At 36.6% G+C, this 20,396-nt stretch overlaps 1 protein-coding gene across 1 annotated transcript in view; it reads left to right on the top strand.

The window, feature by feature from the left end:
• ALMS1 (ALMS1 centrosome and basal body associated protein) overlaps window positions 1-20,396 on the top strand; it is a 217,548-nt gene that overhangs the window by 168,126 nt on the left and 29,026 nt on the right. Inside the window, exon 17 of the mRNA XM_024763994.1 lies at window positions 4,637-5,799. Within this exon, the coding sequence (XP_024619762.1) occupies window positions 4,637-5,799 (1,163 nt within the window). The remainder of the gene's footprint in view (window positions 1-4,636; window positions 5,800-20,396) is intronic.

The raw sequence follows: 20,396 nt of genomic DNA, 5'->3' as shown, positions 1-20,396 counted from the left end.
GCCCCGGGGCTAATGCTGGCTCACTGGTGGATGGAGTCAGGGTCCTGAAGACCCTAGGGTTGTTGCCTACCCACTGGTAGTTGAAGCCAGATCCTGGGGTTAGTGCTGGTCTACTGGCAGGCAGAGCTGGCTCCTGGAGTCCAGCTGCAGGGCCCTGGGATCCCAGAGCTCGTTTCAGGTTGTTGTGGGGGTGGTGTCGGTTCCTGACACAGTTGGGTACAGGGTCTGGAGTGTCCTGAAGGTTTCTTTGGCCTGCTAGTGGGCCAGTCCAGGGCCCAGCTGGTCCCAGGGTAGGCTCTGGCCTGCACTGCAGAATCATAGTTTTCTTGCTTTTGGTGCCTGTATCCTGGTGAATGAGACTGGGCTAGAGGCTTGGCCTGGCTTCCTGGTTGGAGAGTCCTGTGCCTTTCTACTGGTGGGTGGTGCTGGGGCTTGGCTGGGCCATGTCTAGGGGTGAGTCCAAAGGCAGCTGTGAGCTTTTTAGTCTTTAGGCAGCCTGTCTGCTAATAGGTGGAGCTGTGTCCTGACCCAGTTCGTTCTTTGGCCTGAGGCGTCCCAGCACTGTTGCCTGCAGGCTGTTGGGTGGGGCCACGTTTTGGAGCTAATGAGCCAATATGTCATCCACCAACAACAGTATTCCCCAATATGTCTGCCACCAGTGTCTGTGTCCCCAGGGTGAGCCTCAGCCCCCCTCCCCCAATCCCTGACGCTCCAAGAGACTCTCCAAGACCAGCAGGTAGGTCTGGCCCAGGCTCCTATCAAATTACTTCTTTGGCCCTGTGTCCCAGGGTATATGAGATTTCATGTGCACCCTTTAAGAGCGATATCTCTATTTACCCCATGGGGTCCTGTGGGGTTCCTGCAATTAAGCCTTCTGGCCTTCAAAGCCAAATGCTCTGTGGGCTCATCTCAACAGTGCCAGACCCCCAGCCTGGGAGAACCTCTGTAATATATTTACTCTCCAGTTTTCAGGTTACCTACATAGGGGTTATGGGATTTGATTATATCGTGAGTCTGTCCCTACTACCAGTTTTGTTGTGGTTCCTTCTTTATGTCCTTTGGTGTAGGAGATCTTTTCTGGTGGGTTCCAGTTTTTTGTGTGTGTAGGTTTTTTTTTAATGGTTGTTCTGCAGATAGTTGTGATTTTGGTGTGCTTGTGAGAGGAGGTGAGCTCAAAGTCTTTTTACTCTGCCATCTTGACCACTTTCCTCTATACCACAGTTTCTTTTTGTTTGTTCTGTTTTAATTTTTATTGGAGTATAGTTGCTTTACAGTGTTGTGCTAGTTTCTACTGTACAGCAAAGTGAATCAGCTATACATATACATATATCCCCTCTTTTATGGATTTCCATCCCATTTAGGTCACCACAGAGCATTGAGTAGAATTCCCTGTGCTATATACAGTAGGTTCTCATTAGTTATCTATTTTATACATAGAATCAATAGTGTATATATGTCAGTCCCAATCTCCCAATTCCTCCCACCCCCCATACCACATTTTCTTTATCTGTTCATCCATCAGTGGACACTTAGGTTGTTTCCATGTCTTAGCTATTTTAAATAGTGCTGCAGTGAACACACATATACGAATATCTCTCCAAGACCAAGCTTTCAATTGTTTTGTGTATAGACCCAGAAGCAGAATTGCTGGATCATATGGTAGTTCCATTTTTAACTCTTTGGGTAACCTCCATACTGATTTCCATAGCAGCAACACCAATTACATTCTCACTAACAGTGCACAGAAAAAGGAACCTTTAGCTCCATATCCTCACTAATGCTTGTTATTTCTTGTCTTTTTGATGATAGCCATTCTAACAGGTGTGACGTGATATCTTATTGTGGTTTTGGTTTGCATTTCTCTGATGATTATTGATGCTGAGTATCTTTTCCTGTATTTGTTAGCCATTCGTATGTCTTCTTTACAAAAATGTCTATTAAGATCCTGTGCCCATTTTTGAATTGGGTTGTTTGTTTGTTTTATTTGAGTTGAAGTCTTTGTGTATTTTGGATGTTAACCCCTTGTCAGATATATCATTTGCAAATATCTTTTTCCATTCAGTAGTCTGATGGCTTCTTTTGCTGTGCAGAAGCCTTTCAGTTGGATGTACTCCTACTATTTACTTTTGCTTTTGTTGTCTTTGCTTTTGGTGTCAAATTAAAAAAATTATTGCTAACACCACTGTCAAAGCTCTTAACTGCCTATGTTTTCTTCTAGGAATTTTATGGTTTCAGATCTTACATTTAAATCTTCAATCCATTTAGAATTGATATTTGTGTATGGTGTAAGATAATGGTTCAGTTTCATTCTTTTGCATGTGGCTATCCAGTTTTCCCAGTACCATTTATTGAAGAGACTATCCTTTCCCCATTGTATATTCTTGGCTCCTTTGTCATAAGGTAATTGGCCTTATATGTGAGAGTTTATTTCTGGTCTCTCTATTCTGTTCCATTGATCTACATGTCTGTTTTTATGCCAGTACTATACCATTTTGATTACTGTAGCTTTGTAATATAGTTTAAAATCAGGGAGTGTGATGCCTACAGTTTTCTTCTACTTTTTTAAGATTGCTTTGGCTATTTGGAGTCTTTTGTGGTTACATACAAATTTTAGGATTGTTCTATTTTTGTGGAAAATGCCATTGGAATTTTGATAGGGATTGCATTGAATCTGTAGATTGTTTTGAGTAGTGTGGACATTTTAACAATATTAATTCTTCAAATCTGTGAGCACAGAATATTTTCCCATTTTTCCATGTCTTTTTCAGCTTTTTCCATCAATGTTTTCAGTATACAGGTCTTTTACCTCCTTGGTTAAACTTATTCCTAGGTATTTTATTCTTTTGATGCAATTGTGAATAGGATTGTTTTAATTTCTTTTTCTGGTAGTTTATTATTAATATATAGAAATGCAACAGATTTTTGTCTGTTAAATAATTTTGTATACTGCAACTTTACTGAATGTATTAGTTATAACAGTTTTTTTTTGGTGGAGTCTTTAGGGTTTTCTATATATAAAATCATGCCATTTTCACATAGTGAGAATTTTGCTTCTCTTCTGATTTGGTGCCTTTTGTTTCTTTTTCTTGCCTAATTGCTCTGGCTAGGACTTCCAATACTGTGTTCAATAAACGTGATGCCAGTGGATATCCTTGTCTTGTACCTGATCTTAGAGGAAATGCTTTCCATTTTTCACCATTGAGTATGTTAGCTATGGTCTTGTCAGAAATGGTCGTTGAGCTATGTTTCCTCTAGACCTACTTTGTTGAGTGTTTTTATCATGAATAGATTTTGAGTTCTCTCAAATGCTTTTTCTACATCTATTGATTATATGATTTTTATCCTTTATTTGGTTAGTGTCATGTACCACATTGATTTGTAGATGTTGAACTGTCCTTGCATCCCTGGAATAAATCCCACTTGATCATAGTGTATAATCCTTTTAATATATTATTGAATTTGGTGTGCTAATGTTTTGTTTGGTTTTTTTTTGCATGTATGTTCATCAGGGATATTGGCTTGTAATTTTCTTGTAGTGTATCTACACTGGGTATCTAGGTAACGTCTGGGTAACAGGGTAATGTGGGCCTTATAAAATAAGTTTGGAAGTGTTCTCTTCTGTTCTGTTTATTGGAAGAGTTTGAGAATCTTTCGTATTAATTCTTCCTTAAATGTTTGGTAGAATTCAGCAGTGAAGCCACCTGGTCCTGGACTTTTGTTCATTGGGAGGTTTGAGAGTCTTTTTATACTTTAGATATAAAAGCAGATTCCATGTATCCCACTATATATTGGGGAAATTGTCTTAAGGATTCCCAGAGTATTTAGTGAAAATTCTGATTACCAATAATCTATAGAGAAGGAAGAATGGATCCCATAGTTACAAGTGATACTTTGTTTCATGTGTATGTCTGTTTCTTTAGACTTAGAACTCTAAAAATGTGTATGGAAACTGAATTAATGTTTACAATTACGGCTTATAGTTGTTAAGATGTTCTACATCTTAAAATGCCTATTTTGATATAGAATGACTGTCAAAATGTGAAGATGGAAGATGGTAATTTATATTAGGTGTATTTTACCAAAATAAAAAAAATTGAGGGGGTGTGAAGATGGTTCACAAAAAAGAATTTTTCAAGGCTCTAAAACATGTAAAGAGTTGGAATTTTTAAAATTCCATCCATTTAATTACTGATGATAAAAATAAAATCTCAGGTTTCTTAGCTGAAAATGAGATTAATACCTCTCTCTCAGTTTTATAAGAGGGGAAAAAAACAGATATAGAGCATATTCATAATACCCCACACATAGCAAGCAGTAATACATAGCAGCTGCTGTTACATCCCAGGGACCAAAATGCCCTCCTCGAGATCATACAGCCAGTCTGTGGCAGAATCCAGCCCAGAATCTGGGTCTTTTGATCCTGAGTCTCTTAAACTATTACCATGCCAATCTGGCCACTAGGCACAAGGCATGAATCCTTTGTCCAGGCAGTGAATTTTCTTAATCTTTGTATAGACCATTCTTTCCTTCAGTCTTTGTTTTGTATCTAAAGAATTAAATGTGAATACTATTTTTAAATGGAATGCAAATATTTTGAAAGTCCTTCAAAATCTTTTTTTTTTTTTTGCCTTTTCAGAGTCCAGATGTCATTCAGAATTTGAAAATACCACCCATTCTGTCTTCAGGTCAGCTAAGTTTTACTTTCATCATCCAGTGCACCTACCAAGTGATCAAGATTTTTGCCATGAATCCTTAGGAAGAAGAGTTTTCGTGAGTCATTCTTGGAAAGATTCCTTTCAGCATCATCCAGACAAACAAAGAGAACACACTTGTCTTCCTTCCTCTTATCAAAATGTGGCAAAGACAAAGTCAGATTATACCACAATAGAGAGCCTCAGTATCAATGTAAACTTGGAAAACAAAGAAGTAAAGCATACTACTAAAAGTCAGGCTAGAGATTTTCTAAAATATGACAAACAAGTTAGTGACCTAAAAAGGGATCATAAGGCCACCCCAGAGTTAACAGCTCAGCACACTGTGAGTTTAAATGAACTCTGGAACAGGTATCAGGAGCGACAGAGGCAACAGAAACCTCCTGAGTTCAGTGCCAAGAAGGAGCTTTCCTTGGTGGAACGACTTGATCATTTGGCTAAACTTCTTCAGCATCCCATCACACATTTTCTCCAGCCCTCAGAAAGTACACAGGATGATAGCAAAGGGAAACAAGATGTTAAGGAATGGAGTGGTAGACAGCAACAGCAGAAAAACAAGCTTCAGAAAAAGAAACGGTATAAAAGCCTGGAGAAATGCCATAAAAACACAGGCGATCTTAAAAAAAACAAGGTGCTTTCTACTCATCAAGCTGGGAGGTCCAATCAGATTAAAATTGAACAGATTAAATTTGATAAATATATTTTGAGAAAACAGCCAGGTTTTCATTATATAAATAACACTTCTTCAGATTCTAGACACTCAGAGGAGAGTGAGCTGCTCACAGATACTGCCACCAGCATCCTTTCCACCACCACTTCTGTGGAATCAGATATATTGACCCAAACAGATAAGGAAGTGACTCTGCATGAGAGGAGCAGCTCTATTTCCACCATTGATACTGCCCGACTGATCCATGCTTTTGGTCATGAAAGAGTTTGTTTGTCACCCAGGCGAATTAAATTATACAGCAGCGTCACCGACCATCAGAGGAGATACCTTGAGAAGCGGAGCAAGAAAAACAAGAAACCATTGAATACAGGTTATCCCCAACTTACTTCAGAGCACACCAGAAGGAAACACGTCCAGGTACATGGCTGCAAATTCCATCTGGCAATATGACTGCATTTTTCATGGACTTTGTAGTTAAGCTTTGCACACAGGTGAAAAAAAGCCAATTGCCCTTTCCTCACTGTAGCATTTCTTACCAGCTGGAAAAGAGTGAGAAAGTGTAGTACAGTGCTGTTTGAGTTGTCATTCTTTTCATCAACACTCATTTACGAATTACCCTTTGGATGAAAGGCTTTGCTGCTAAATGCTGCAAAATCTGCAAAGTCTGTGTACCTTTGGTACAGGGAGTCTTCAAGTTTAGAATGACCTCCATTCTGAACAATATTGCCTGTTTTTTTTGCCTGTTGGTTTTTGTTTATTCATTCCTCCCTGTCTTTAAGAAATTTTGAGGTGCTTTTAAGCATACACACACACACACACACACACAAGTAATATGATATGATTGTTTTTTAAGTAAATGAAGAATTGGAATGATGGAAAATTAGACTGAAGCCAGGGAGGGGTGAGGTACAACATGATTTAAAAAATAAATACATGAAGAATTAAGAGTGATGGGAAGGCAAATTGATACCTTGTGGATATGGTTGCTAAAGATGAGCCACAAATTTTGCTTTATGTTTTCTAGAAATTAGTGTTGCTAGAATTTTGTGATCAATTACATAACTCTAATATAAAAGCAAACTAAATTTTCAAAAGCATTACAGATATTTCTGATACTAAGGCTTCTTAAATTTCTCTCATCTGTCCTCATAAAGAAGGCATTGTGGTGTAACAAAATCCTCATCGGCATCCTTACAGTACATTCTCAGTAACAACAATCATATAAGGCTAATATGGCCTTTGTTTAGGGAATTCCATAAAGGCAGATTTCAAGGGGTCAGTAAATTGCAGACCATTACTTTAACCCAAGATAAAATTGATTTGGACAGGTGCTCTCCAAATAGGGATACTTGCAAAATGGTTCATTGGAGTATGAACCTTTTAAAGTTTATATTTTTGTATATGTTTTACAGTGTATGAGTACAGCAATAATATATAATTTATAAATAAATATCTACTTTAGTAATTTGTACTTAAAAATGTTTTATCAGTGGGACCCCATGATCAAAACAATTTGGAGACCACTGGTTTAGCCGAAAGAAGGCACAAAACATTCAGACATTTAACCATAAATATTATTTCTCAATTGAGTTTTTGGTAGGTATTAAATGATAGTAATTACACATATAAATAGTACAATAAGACTCTTTTTTAAAGTAAGCCAAAAATTGGGAAAGACACAGATTGAGGCCTTTTGTTCCATAGAGGAGGTAGGGGGAAAGGATGAAGATAGAGGGTTTTTTGGTGTGTGTACTAAAATACATATACATAACAAAGTTTACAGTTTTATCATTTTAAAGTATGCAGTTCAGCGGCACTGAGTATATTCACAGTGTTTTACAACTATCACCACTATCTAGTTTCAGAGCTTTTTCATCACCCTAGTGGAAACCTCATACCCACTAAGCAGTTACTCTCTATTCCCCCTTCCTACCAGCCCCTGTCAATCACTAATTTACTTTTTGTCTCTGTGAACTTGCCTATTCTGGTTATTTCATTTAATTGGAATCATATCATATGTGGCCTTTGTGTCAAGCTTCTTTGACTCTAGAATAATCTTTCTGAGATTTATCCATGTCCTAGCATCTGTCAGTACTTCATTGCTTTTTATGGCTGAATAATATTTCATTATATGTTTAGACACATTTTATTTATCTGTTCATCCATTCGTGGACATTTAGGTTGTTTCTACCTTTTGGCTATTGTGAATAGAACTGATATGAACATTTGTGTACAAGTTTTTATTTGAACACCTACATACAGTTCTTTTGGGTATACACATAAGAGTTGAAAATGCTGGGTCATTTGGTAATTTTATTTTAAGCTTATTTAGGAACCGTCAAACTGTTTTTCACAGTGGCCACACCATTTTACATTCCCAGCAACAATTTCTAAGGGTTCCAATTTCTCCATATTCACCAACACTCTTTATTTACTTTTTTTTTTTTTTTTGCCATCCCAGTAGGTACAAAGTGGTATCTCATACTTATTGTCATTTTGATTGTGGTTTGTTTTGCCTTGCCCTTTGCATAATGACTAATGATGTTAAGTATCTTTTTATGTGCTTGTTGGCCATTTTTTAAAATTAAGTTTTGGCTGCCTTTGGTCTTCGTTGCTGTGCATAGGCTTTCTCGAGTTGCGGCAAGCGGGGGCTACTCTTCGTTGTGGCGTGTGGGCTTCTCATTGTGGTGGCTTCTCTCGTTGCAGAGCACGGGCCCTAGGTGCGCAGGCTTCAGTAGTTGTGGCTTGCTGGCTCAGTAGTTGTGGCTCGTGGGCTCTAGAGTGCAGGCTCAGTAGTGTGGGGCCCGGGCTTAGTTGCTCCTTGGCATGGGGGATCTTCCTGGACCAGGGCTTGAACCCTGCATTGTCAGGTGGATTCTTAACCAAAGTCATGAAGATTTGTCTGTATATTTTCTTTCAAGAATTTTATACTTTTAGTTCTTTCATTTGCATCTTGGATGTATATTGAGTTAATTTACTTTATATGGTGTGAGGTAGGGGTCAAACATTCTTTCCACGTGGAATTGTCCCAAAATCAGCTGTTGAGACTGTTCTTTCTCCATTGAATGGTCTTGGCACCCTTGTCAAAAGTCAGTTGACCATAGATGTGAGGGTTTATTTCTAGGCTTTCAGTTCTGTTCCATTGATCTATATGCCGATCTATATGCCATTACTGCACTGATTTAGTTACTGTAGCTTTGTAGTAAGTTTTAAAATTGAGAAGTATGAGTCTTCCAAGTTTGTTCTTTTCAAAGACTGTTTTGGCCAATCAGGGCCCTTGTGTCTCCATATGAATTTTAGGATCAACTTTTAAAAATTTCTGCTGAAAAGGTTGTTGGGAATTTTATATTAATTGCATTTAATATTTAGCTTGCTTTGGGGTTTATTGCCATCTTAACAACATTGTCTTCCAGTCGATGAGCACAGGATGTTTTTCAATTTATTTAGGCCTTTAATTTCTTCCAGTAAGGTCTTGTAGTTGCCAATGTACAAGTGTTATACCTTCTTGTCTAAAGTTATTCCTAAGTATTTGATTCTCGTGTTTTCTTTCTTTTTCTTTATTATTTTTAATTGTGATAATATATGCATAACAAAATTTGTCATCTTAACCATTTTTTCCTTGTAATTCTATTTTATTTTTCTTCCAGTTCTATTGATTTAATTGACATACAGCACTGTTTGTTTGAGTACAGCATGATTTTACTTACATACATCATGAAATGATTATCACAGTAAGTTTAGTGTATATGTATCATCTCATACAGATTCAAAATTTAAGAAATAGAAAAAAGTATTTTCCTTGTGATGAGAACTCTTAGGATTTACTCTCTTAATCACTTTTCATATATAATATAGAGCAGTGTTAGTTTTATTTATCATGTTGTACATTACATCCCTAACAGTTGTTTACCTTATAACTGGAAGTTTGACTGCCCTCAACCAATTCCCACTCCCTCCCCCCCACCCATTGCCTCTGTTAATCGACAGGCGGACTCTCAACCACTGCGCCACCAGGGAAGCCCACAAATCTGATCTCTTAATATGAGTTTTTTTTTCTGAAGTATGATTAATCTACAACATTATGTTAGTTCCTGTGCACAAAATAGTGATTTGATATTTCTATACATTTCAAACACCATGGTAAGTCTAGTTACGATATGTCACTATGCAAAGATATTACATAGTTATTGACTGTATTCTCCACACTGTACACTTAATACCCGTGGCTCATTTATTTTACAACTGGAAGTTTGTACTTCTTAATCTCCCTCACCTATTTCTTTCCTCCCTTCACCACCTCCCCTCTGACAACCACCTGTTTGTTTTCTATCTGTAACTCTGTTTCTGTTTTGTTGTGTTTGTTTTTTAGATTTCACTTAGCATAATACCCTCTAGGTCCATCCATGTTGTTGCAAATGGCAAGATTTCATTCTTTTTATGGCTGAACAATATTCCGTTTCATAAATATATACACCACGTTTTCTTTATCCGTGGCCATTTAGGTTGCTTCCATATCTTGGCTATTGTAAATAATGCTGCAGTGAACATAGGGGTGTATATATCTTTTTGAATTAGTGTTTTTGTTTTCTTCAGAAAAATACCCATATGTTAATTGTTGGATCATGTGATAGTTCTGTTTTTAATTTTGTGAGGAGCCTCCAAACTGTTTTCCATAGTGGCTGCACCAATTTACATTTCCACCAACAGTGCATGAGTGTTCCCTTTTCTCTTCATCCTTGCCAGTATTTGTTGTATTTTGCTAATAGCCATTCTGACAGGTGTGAGGTGATATCTCATTGTGGTTTTGATTTTCATTTCCCTGATGATTAGTGATGTTGAGCATCTTTTCATGTGCCTCTTGGCCATCTGTATGTCTTCTCTGCAAAAATGTCTATTCAGATCCTTTTCCCATTTTTAAAATTTAGGTTGTTTGGGTTTTTGATGTTGAGTTGTATGAGTTCTTTGTATATTCTGGGTATTAACCCCTTATTAGATAGATTGCTTGCAGATATCTTCTCCCATTCAGTAGATGATAGTTCCCTGCACTGTGGAAAAGCTCTTTAGTTTGATGTAGTTCCATTTGTTTATTTTTGGTTTTGTTTCCCTTGCCTGAGGAGACATATGCAAAAAAAAAGTACTAAGATCAGTGTCAAAGAGCTTACTGCCTGTGTTTTCTTCAAGAAGTTATATCTTTTTTTTTTGGTTGTGGTTTCAGTTCTTACATTTAAGTCTTTAATCCATTTTGAATTTGGTTTTGTGCATGGTGTAGTTTAATGGTATTAAATACATCCATATTGTTGTGCAGACATCACCGTCACCCATCTCTAGGACTCTTTTCATCTTGCAAAACTGAATTTCTACACTGACTCAAATAGCAACTCCCCATTCCACCTTATGCTCAAGCCCCTAGCAACCACCATTCTAAGAATTTGACTACTTTAGGTACCTCATGTAAGTGGAATACAGTGTTTGTCTTTAAGTAATAAGTTTATTTCACTTAGCATAATGTCCTCAAGTATCATCAGTGTTGTACCATCTGGCAGAATTGTCCTTTCTTTAAGACTGAATGATACTGCATTGTATGTATATACCACATTTTGTTTGTTCATTCATTCATCCATCCGTTAATAGATACTTGTGTTGCTTCCATCTTTAGACCATTGTGAATAATGATGCTAGAGTGTACAAATATCCATTCAAGATCCTGCTTTCAATTTTGGGGGGTACATATCCGGAAGTGGAATGGCTGGATTATATGGTAATTCTATTTTTAACTATTTGAGGAACCACCATACTGTTTTCAACAGCAGCTGCCCATTTTACAGTCCCACCAACAGCACACAATGGTTCCACTTTTTCCACATCTTTGTCAACACTTGTTATTTTCTGTTTTTTTTTATAGTGGCATCCTAATGCATATGAAGTGATAAGTTTTTGATTTGCATTTCTTTCATGATTATATTGAGCATCTTTTTATATACTTCTTGGCCATTTGTATATCATCTTTGGAGAAATGTCTATTCAAGTACTTTGCTCCTTCTTGAATCGTGTTATTTTTTGGTCATTGAGTTGTAGAAGTTCTTTACATATTCTGAGTATTAACCTCTTATCAAATATATGATTTATAATTTTTTCTCCCAATCAGTGGGTTGCCTTCTCGCCTTTGTTGATTGTGTCCTTTGATGCCCAGAAATTTTTAATATTGATGTAGTCCCAGTTGTCGAGTTTTACTTTTGCTGCCTGTGCTTTTGGTTTCATATCTAAGGAGTCATTACCAAGTCCAATGCCATGAAGCTTTCCCACTGTGTGTTCTTCCAAGAATGTTATGGTTTTAGGTCTTTAATCCATTTTGAGGTAATTTTTGTATATGATGTAAGATAAGGCTCCAACTTCATTCTTTTTCTTTTCCAGTTTCATTCTTTTTAAGAGCATGTGGATATCCAGTTTTCCCAGCACCATTTGTTAAGGGGACTGCTCTTTTCCTGTTGAATGGTCTTGGTCCCTTGTCAAGGGTCAGAGGTCATTTGACCATGTGGCACAAAGGTTTATTTCTGGGCTCTCTATTCTAGTCCATTGATCCATTTATCTTTATGCCAGTACCACACTGTTATTATATTACTGTTTTGAAATCAGGAAGTGTGAATCCTCCAACTTTGTTGTTCTTTTTCAAAATTGTTTTGGTTCTTCAGGGTTTCTTATCATTTTTAATGATTTACTGTTTTCAGTTTTTTTTATTGCTATGTGATTTTCTTTGAGTTGTTTTTTTGCTAACTTAGCAGCCATGTAATTAACCAATATGCTTAAGCCACTGTCTCAAAGTATCACCCAGATATGAAATAGTATCTATTGACTCCATTATATGAAAAATTAAGAAACTGGTTGCACTTGCCCTACTTCTCCTCACTCCCCACCTACACACACTCCCCCCAGCATAACAATATTCATTATATTTTGTGAATGTTGTCTCAGTTCATTATGGTAATATTACTACTGTATTGATTAGCTTTATTTTTAAGAAGTATAACATTTTTCTTCCATGTTGTAAGCAAAATCACCATTTTATGTCTTTTTTTTTGTTGGTTTTTTTTTTTTTTTTTTTTTCGGTACACAGGCCTCTCACTGTTGTGGCCTCTCCCGTTGCGGAGCACAGGCTCCAGACGCGCAGGCTCAGCAGCCATGGCTCACGGGCCCAGCCGTTCCGTGGCATGTGGGATCTTCCCGGACCAGGGCACGAACCCGTGTCCCCTGCATCAGCAGGCGGACTCTCAACCACTGCGCCACCAGGGAAGCCCTTTTATGTGTTTTTTAAAGAGGGTCAGTATCGTGAGTCTTTTCAGTGTAACTGTTTGTGAGTTTATTAATTTAAATAATTTTGTTGTTTAGCTAGATTTTTCAACAGTTGTTCAGGAGTGAGCATCTCTTCAGTTCTTATAAATTTGAGATTATCATTCTGTAACCTTTGTATAGAAATAACAACTTGTTTGGGTATAAAACTTTTCAATAATAATCTTTAATTCAAAACTCAGTCAGATTTGCTCCCCCTTTCTGGGCATATACATTTAATATTTCTGTGCCAGAGGCAACCCTAATATTTTTTCCCTATTGGATCCTGGATTGTTGTTGGGTTTTTAAAATCTAAGTTTTCTTACTTTCCCAGGGTATGTCTCCGTGTTGGTCAATCTCTATTGATTTTTTAAAAATAAAATTTACATACCTTACAATTCATTCTTGTAAAGTATACAATTCAGTGGTTTTTAGTATATTCAGAGGAGGTTATACAACCGTCACCACTAATTCCAGAACTTTTTGTCATACCAAAAAGAAACCCTGTGCCCCTTAACAGTCATTTTCTAGCCTTCAACCATTAATCTACTTTCTGTTTCTATGGATTTGCCTATTGGGGACATTTTTTATAAGCAAATCATGCAATATGTGGCCTTTTGTGTCTGGCTTCTTTTACTTAATATTTTCAAGGTTCATCCATTTTGTAGCAGGAATCAGTACTTGTTGTTTGTTAGGAACAGTAACAAACAGTATTTCAAATACATATACAACATGTTTATTCATGAGTTGTTGGACATGTGGATTGTGTCTGCTTTTTTGGCCATAATGAAAAATGCTGCTGTAAACATTAATGTACAGGTTTTTGTGTGCACAAGTTTCTTCAATTTTCTTACATACATACCTAGGAGTAGAATTGCTGGATCATATGGTAACTCTGTTTAAGCTTCTGAGTAACTGCCAAAGTGTTTTCCAAAGTGGCTGCACCATTTTATATTCCCATCTGGATCATATTTCAGTTTGTCTACATCCTCGTCAACACTTGTTGTCTGTCTTTGATAATAGCTGTCTTAATGGGTGTGAAGAGGTATCTCACTTTTTAATGATTTTAATTTGCATTTCACTAATGACTAAGATGTTGAGCATCTTTTCATATGCTTATTGGCCATTTGTTTACCTTTAGAGAAATGTCTATTCTGATCCTTTGCCCATTTTAAAATTGGCTTATTTGTCATTTTATTACTGAGTTGTGTTTCTTTGTCTATTCTGAATACAAGTCCCTTATTAGGATATGTTTTGCAAACATGTTCTTACATTCTGTGCCGTCCTTTTCACTTTCTTGATGATTTTATTTGTGGTACAAAAGTTTTAATTTTGACAAAGTACAATTTGTTTCTTCTTTTGTCACTTGTGCTTTTCATGTCATATCTAAAACTATTGTCTAACCCAAGGTTACAAAATATTTACTCTTTTTTTCTTCTAAAAGTTTTATAATTTTAGTTCTTACTTTTAGTTCTATGATCATTTTTTAGTTAACTTTTGTGTGTGGCGTTGAGGTAGTACAGTTTTATTCTTTTGCCCGTGGATATCCAGTGTCTTAGTACCATTTGTTGCAAAGACTATTCTTTCTTCCATTGAATTGTCTGGGCACCCTTGGCAAAAATCAATTGATCATAAGAAAAAAAAATAAGAAAAATAAAAATAAAAGAATGAAAACAAAAGTGATTGATTATAAATGTAAGGGTTTATTCTAGACTATAAACCCTATTTTATTGATCTGTATGTCACTCTTTATGCCACTACCACACTGTCTAATTAGTGTGAATCCTCTTTGTTTTTTCTTTTTCAAGATTGTTTTATCTATTCTTAGGTCATAGGAATATTCAGATCAGCTTGTCAGTTTGTACCAAAAAGAAAAAAAAAAGACAACTTGAATCTTGGGTAGGGATTGCATTGAAACTGTAGACAAATTTAGGGAGTACTGCTGTCATAACGATATTAAATCTTCTAATCCACGAACTAGGGTGTTTTCCATTTATTTAGGTCATCTTTAATTTCTTCAGTGATGTTTGTGGGTTCCACTTCTTTGTAGTTTGGCACTTCTGTTGTTAAAAGTATCCCTGAGTATTTTATTCTTTTTGATACCAATGTAACTAGTATTGTTTTCTTAAGTTCATTTTGGGAATTTTCCTTGTTGTACAGGAATATTACTGATTTTTGTATTTATTTTTGTTCCTGCAACTTTGCTGAACTTGCTTATAAGTTTGAGTAATTTGTGTTTGTTTGTGTGTTCCTTAGTGTTTTCTGTATAAAATATTGTGTCATTTGCAAATAGAGATAGTTTTCCTTCTTCTTTCTGATATCATGTCATTTATCTCTGTTTCTTGCCTAGTTGCCCTTGCTAGAACCTCCAGTACTGTGTTGAATAGAAGTGTTAAGAATGAGTATCCTTGTCTTGTTTCTGATTTTAAGGAGAAATCTTTCTCATCATTAAGCATGATGTTAGCTGTGAGTTTTTTTTTATAAATGCCCTTTATCAGGTTGAGGAAGTTCTCTTCTATTCCTGTTTTGTTGAGTTTTTTTATTTTGGAAGGGTTTGGGTTTTGCCATGTGCTTTTTCTATGTATAATGAAATGATCCTATGTTTTCTTTATGAATATGGTGTGTTACGTTGATTGATAATCATATATTGAACCAACTTTGCCTTCCTGGGATAAATTCCTCTTGGTTTTGATGTATAATCCCTCTTCTGTGTTGCTGGATTCAGTTTGCTAGTATTTTGTTGTGGATTTTCCTTCTATATTCATAAGGAGTATTGGTCTGTAGTTTTACTGTATCTTTGCCTTTTTTATCAGGGTAATATTCTCCTTATAGAATGAATTGGGAAGCGATCCTTCTTCTCATTCTGTTTTGATGATGTTGTTTTTTGAGTTTATGAATGGTTGTTGTTAATTCTACTTTAAATGTTTTTTAGAATTCACCAGTTTGGGCCTGGGCTTTTCTTTGGGGGGTGTTTTCTGATTACTGACTCAGCCTCTGTCCTTATTAGCTGTCCTTATTAGCCTCTGTCCTGTTCAGATTTTCTATTTTTGCTTGAGTCAGTTTTGGTAGGTTGTTTTTCTAGGAATTTGTCTATTTCATCTAGGTTACCTAATTTGTTGACATGTAATTGTTCATAATATTCCCTTATGATCCTTTTTAATTTCTGTGTGATTGTTAGTAACATCCCCTGGTTCATTCTTAATTTAAATGATTTGAGTTTTCCCCTTTTTCCCTTTGGTAAGTTCTAGCTAATTTGTCCATTTTTGTTGACCTTTTCAAAGAACCAACTTTTGATTTCTTTGATTTTTCTCTTTTTTTGATTCTCTGATTCATTTATTTTCATTCTAATCTATATAATTTCCTTCATTTTGCCTGCTTTAGGTTTTATTTGGTCTTCTTTTTCTGGTTTCTTAAGGTTGAAGGTGAGGTTATAGTTTCAAAATCTTTCTTCTTTTAATATGGACATTTACAGATACAAATTTCTGTAAGCTCTGCCTTCACTGCATCCCATAAGTTTTGGTATGTTTTGCTTTCATTTTCATTCATCTCAGAGTATTTTCTAATTGCCCTTGTGATTTCTTCTTTGAACATTGGTAGTTAAGAGTGTGTCATTTATTTCTCTGTATTTTTGAATTTCCCAAATTTCCTTATTGATTTCTAGTTTCATTCCATTGTGGTCAGAAAACATACTTTGTATAATTTATAAATGTATTGTGACTTGTTTTATGGCCTAGCATATGGTCTCTCCTGGAGAACATTATATGTGCCCTCAGAAGAATGTGTATTCTGCTTCTGTTGGTTGGAGTATTATGTATATGTCTTTAGGTCTAGTTGGATTATAGTGTTGTTCAAGCCTTCTATTTCCTTATTGGTCTGTCGAGTTTTTCTATCCATTTTGAAAGTGTAATATTGCAGTCTCCAGCTATTACTATTGAATTATCTATGTCTCCGTTCATTTCTGTCAGTTTTTTTCCTTTGGTACCTGTCCTTGGTTTTCCAACACATGGCAGACATTCGTTAATTTTTTGATGAAGTATGTTAATTTGTCAGCAACCTTTTAGTCTCCCTCTATTGTCTGAGCTTATCTTGGATCCATTTTATTAAGTCCATGTTCTTTTTAAATTTTCTCTAGAGTGAGAGTACAAATTCTTTATTGACTAAAATGAGTAAACCTTCTGGCAAAATAAATTCTTTCTCTTTCCCTTCTTTTTTTCCTTCCTTTCTTCCACTTTTTTGTTTATAAATTTATTTATTTATCTTTGGCTGCATTGGGTCTTCATTGCTGCGCCCGGACTTTCTCTAGTTGCGGTGAGCGGGGGCTACTCTTCATTGTGGTGCACGAGCTTCTCATTGCCGTGGCTCCTCTTGTTGTGGAGCACAGGCTCTAGGCACGCAGGCTTCAGTAGTTGCGGAGTGTGAGCTCAGTAGTTGTGGCTCGCAGGCTCTAGAGCACAGGCTCAGTAGTTGTGGCACCCTGGCTTTCTTGCTCCATGGCATATGGGATCTTCCTGGACCAGGGCTTGAACCCATGTCCCCTGCATTGGCAGGCAGATTCTTAACCACTGCACCACCAGGGAAACCCCCTTTCTTCCACTTTAATGCTATAGAATATTTTCATAAATCCTTTTCTTTTGTTTTCAGATTACCTTTGTCTCAAAACGGTTCTGTGGAAACCATTTATTTGATCACAACCATTTATTTGATCACAATTTGATGACCTTATTACCTATTTACAAGATACTGCTTGAGTCCCCTTCCTAGGACATGAACTTGAAGGCTGATTGTGTATGGCTTGTATTTCTTTTGCCCCTCAGAGTTTGGGCAAGGCAGAAAGATAGTAATTGATTCTAGAACTCTGGACAGCTACAGTAGGTGACATTTTTCTCTGCCACTGTTTTCAAACTCATAAATTGATGGCCACCTTATCACGTGTGGAGGTGAGGAAAGTATCTTGTTCTATAGGACATGCTCTTGGGGTTTTGCTATTACACTACTGTAAAGTCACCTGGTAGCTGCTTTCATAGCATTGTTGTGTAGGCAGTGATATGGCTGAGGCCTTATTTTTTTCTAGCAAATCTTAGTAATAAAACTAATATATTTAGACTTAAAAAGTTATTTCCCATCCCTTTTTCTGACTTCTTCCTGGCCAAAGCTGGCATACAGTAAACCATTCTGGCAAGGGCATAAGGAGCTATTATTTCACAGGGAACATGTCTCCAATTGGGACATTTACCTTTCTCCTAGGCCGCTTATTACCTCAGTCCCTTTTCTGAGATACCAGTGGGGTAGTTTGAATTGTTGACTGATCTTTTACCCTTCTGTATGGTCCTTTGTGTAGGAAGAGCTTTGTGGTGGCTCCTTATATTTATTCCCAGTTGTTTCTTCAGGTATTATTTCTGGAATTTTGTGGTGTGAGTTGAGTCTGTTCCCTAGATTCTGAATTTTTTTTTAACTTTTTTAATAAATTTGTTTATTTATTTAGTTAGTTATTTTGGCTGCGTTGGGTCTTTGTGTACGGGCTTTCTCTGGTTGTGGCGAGCGGGGGCTACTCTTCTTGTGGTACACAGGCTTCTCATTGTGGTGCCTTCTCTTGTTGTGGAACACGGGCTCTAGGCATGTGGGCTTCAGTAGTTGTGGCACGTGGGCTCAGTAGTTATGGCTCGTGGGCTCTAGAGCGCAGGCTCAGTAGCTGTGGCACAGAGGCTTAGTTGCTCCACGGCATGTGGGATCTTCCCTGACCAGGGCTCGAACCCATGTCCCCTGCCTTGGCAGGCAGATTCTTAACCACTGTGCCACCAGGGATGCCCTATTTTTTTTTACTTTTTGATGCTTTTTGTTTGTGTCTTTCAGTTATGAAAGAAAAGGTTCATTAAGGCCTCTGTGCTGTCATGTTTTCTAAAATCCATTATCTGTTTTCTCAGTTTTGTTTCCTCTCTCTCTTTTATATTCGATTTCTTCCTTTTCTGTAGGCTCATTCCTCTCAGCTAGAACGATGCTTATGTCTTTCCGTATCATAGCCTGTGGAGTGGAGGACTTGCCTGCGGTTGATGCTTCTACCACTTTACATCTCTCTCTTCTCTTTATTACTAAATACTTTTGTCAAAAAAGATATTTTATTACTTTTGAGTATAAAAGTAAAAAGTTAACTAAATATAAAGAGTTTAGATAATATATAAAATATAAAGACCTTGGAAACCACCCATAATTCTCACCATCCTGAAATAGTCATGATTAACATTATAGATAAGCTTCCAGGTTTATATTTTGTGATTCACATACCTACTGCCTATCTTGGATCTATTTTATTAGGTCTGCAATCTAATGAAGCTAAATATCAAATGAAGAACTCCATGAGAGCATAAAATGAGAGCTTTATTAATGTTTAATTAAATGTTTACCAGTGTTTCTTACACTTTTATAAAACAGGCTGATTTCATATCAGTCTTCACAATCATGTTCGTATATGGAGAGAAACAACAGTCCAAAAAAATGAAATCATTTTTTTGGATTCATTTTCAAAAAAATGAAACCTCTGCACTTAGTATATCACAGACATCTTTCTATGCAGTAAATAAAGATTTATGTAGTCATTGTTAATAGCTTTATGGGTTCCATTGGATAAATATAATATTTAGTTAGTTCCTAATGACAGATATTTAAGTTTGTTTTTGAATTTCTCTTTATCATAATCTGCACTTCGATGGGTAGTCTTGTTACATCTTTCTGAATTTTTCAATTTCCTTGAGAAACATTTCTAAACATGGAATTTCTGGGTTACCAATTGTGCACATTAAAAATGTTTAATCCACACTACTAAATTGTCCTTCTGAAATGTTGATTCAATTATTCGTTCACCAGTAATGTGTAATAATATTTTGGTCAATACCTGCCAATAGCATTCTTGTTAATGTTTGCCACATAGGCCAGAAATATGGTATCTATCCTGATCCACATTTCTTTAATCATACGGAGTTTTTAGTTTCTTTTGTGTGTTTATCGACCGTATTTCTTCTTTTTTGAACTGCCTATCTTATCTTTAACCCAGGTTTCCTTAGATATGCTAATGCTTTTTTTTCCTGAACATTTTTTCCTGAACACCTAGGACATGTACATTTGAGGGGTTAAGAGTCAATATAAGGGAATAAGTGCAACTGCCTGCTTGTTCTTCCGTTCTTCCTTTGATTACACCTACTCTTCCTTTGACTCATTCTTTCTGTGCCTCTCTCTGCTGTGTCTATGCAGGCTGTCCAGGCTCTATAGTTCATGCTTTTCTCTTATTACAGTATCTTTGCACCCTGTCTGCTTCTGTGTTCTTTCTCTCTACCTCTGTGCACCTGCATTCTGTGCACTTGTGCTCTCCTCCACCCCACCCCATGCTGTCTCTTGTCTCACTATCTCTGCTGTGTATCTCTCTTGTTTTTCTGGTTACTCCTTTTCTCCTCTCTTTCTCTCATGTTCTTGCTGTGTTTGCGTCTGTGCTCTTTCTCTCTCTCTCCCTGTTTTTTCTTTCGTTCCCCCTCCCTTTCCCATCTTTTTCTCTCAATGTCTGGGTGTATATTCGGATCAAAGAAAAGGGATAGTTTACTACTGTCAGTACAAAAGAGGTCGTATTTATTCAGTTTTTGTTTATGGAGAAAAAGCTGAAGATGAATGATTTCTCTGTATTTTTGACCTCTCATTATTTCCAGTTG

Source organism: Neophocaena asiaeorientalis, unplaced genomic scaffold, assembly GCF_003031525.2.
Source record: "Neophocaena asiaeorientalis asiaeorientalis breed wild unplaced genomic scaffold, Neophocaena_asiaeorientalis_V1.1 scaffold337, whole genome shotgun sequence".
Taxonomy (NCBI): Eukaryota; Metazoa; Chordata; class Mammalia; order Artiodactyla; family Phocoenidae; genus Neophocaena; species Neophocaena asiaeorientalis.
The sequence above is the reverse complement of the archived record's forward strand: the minus strand, read 5'-3'. Positions and strand labels throughout refer to the sequence as shown.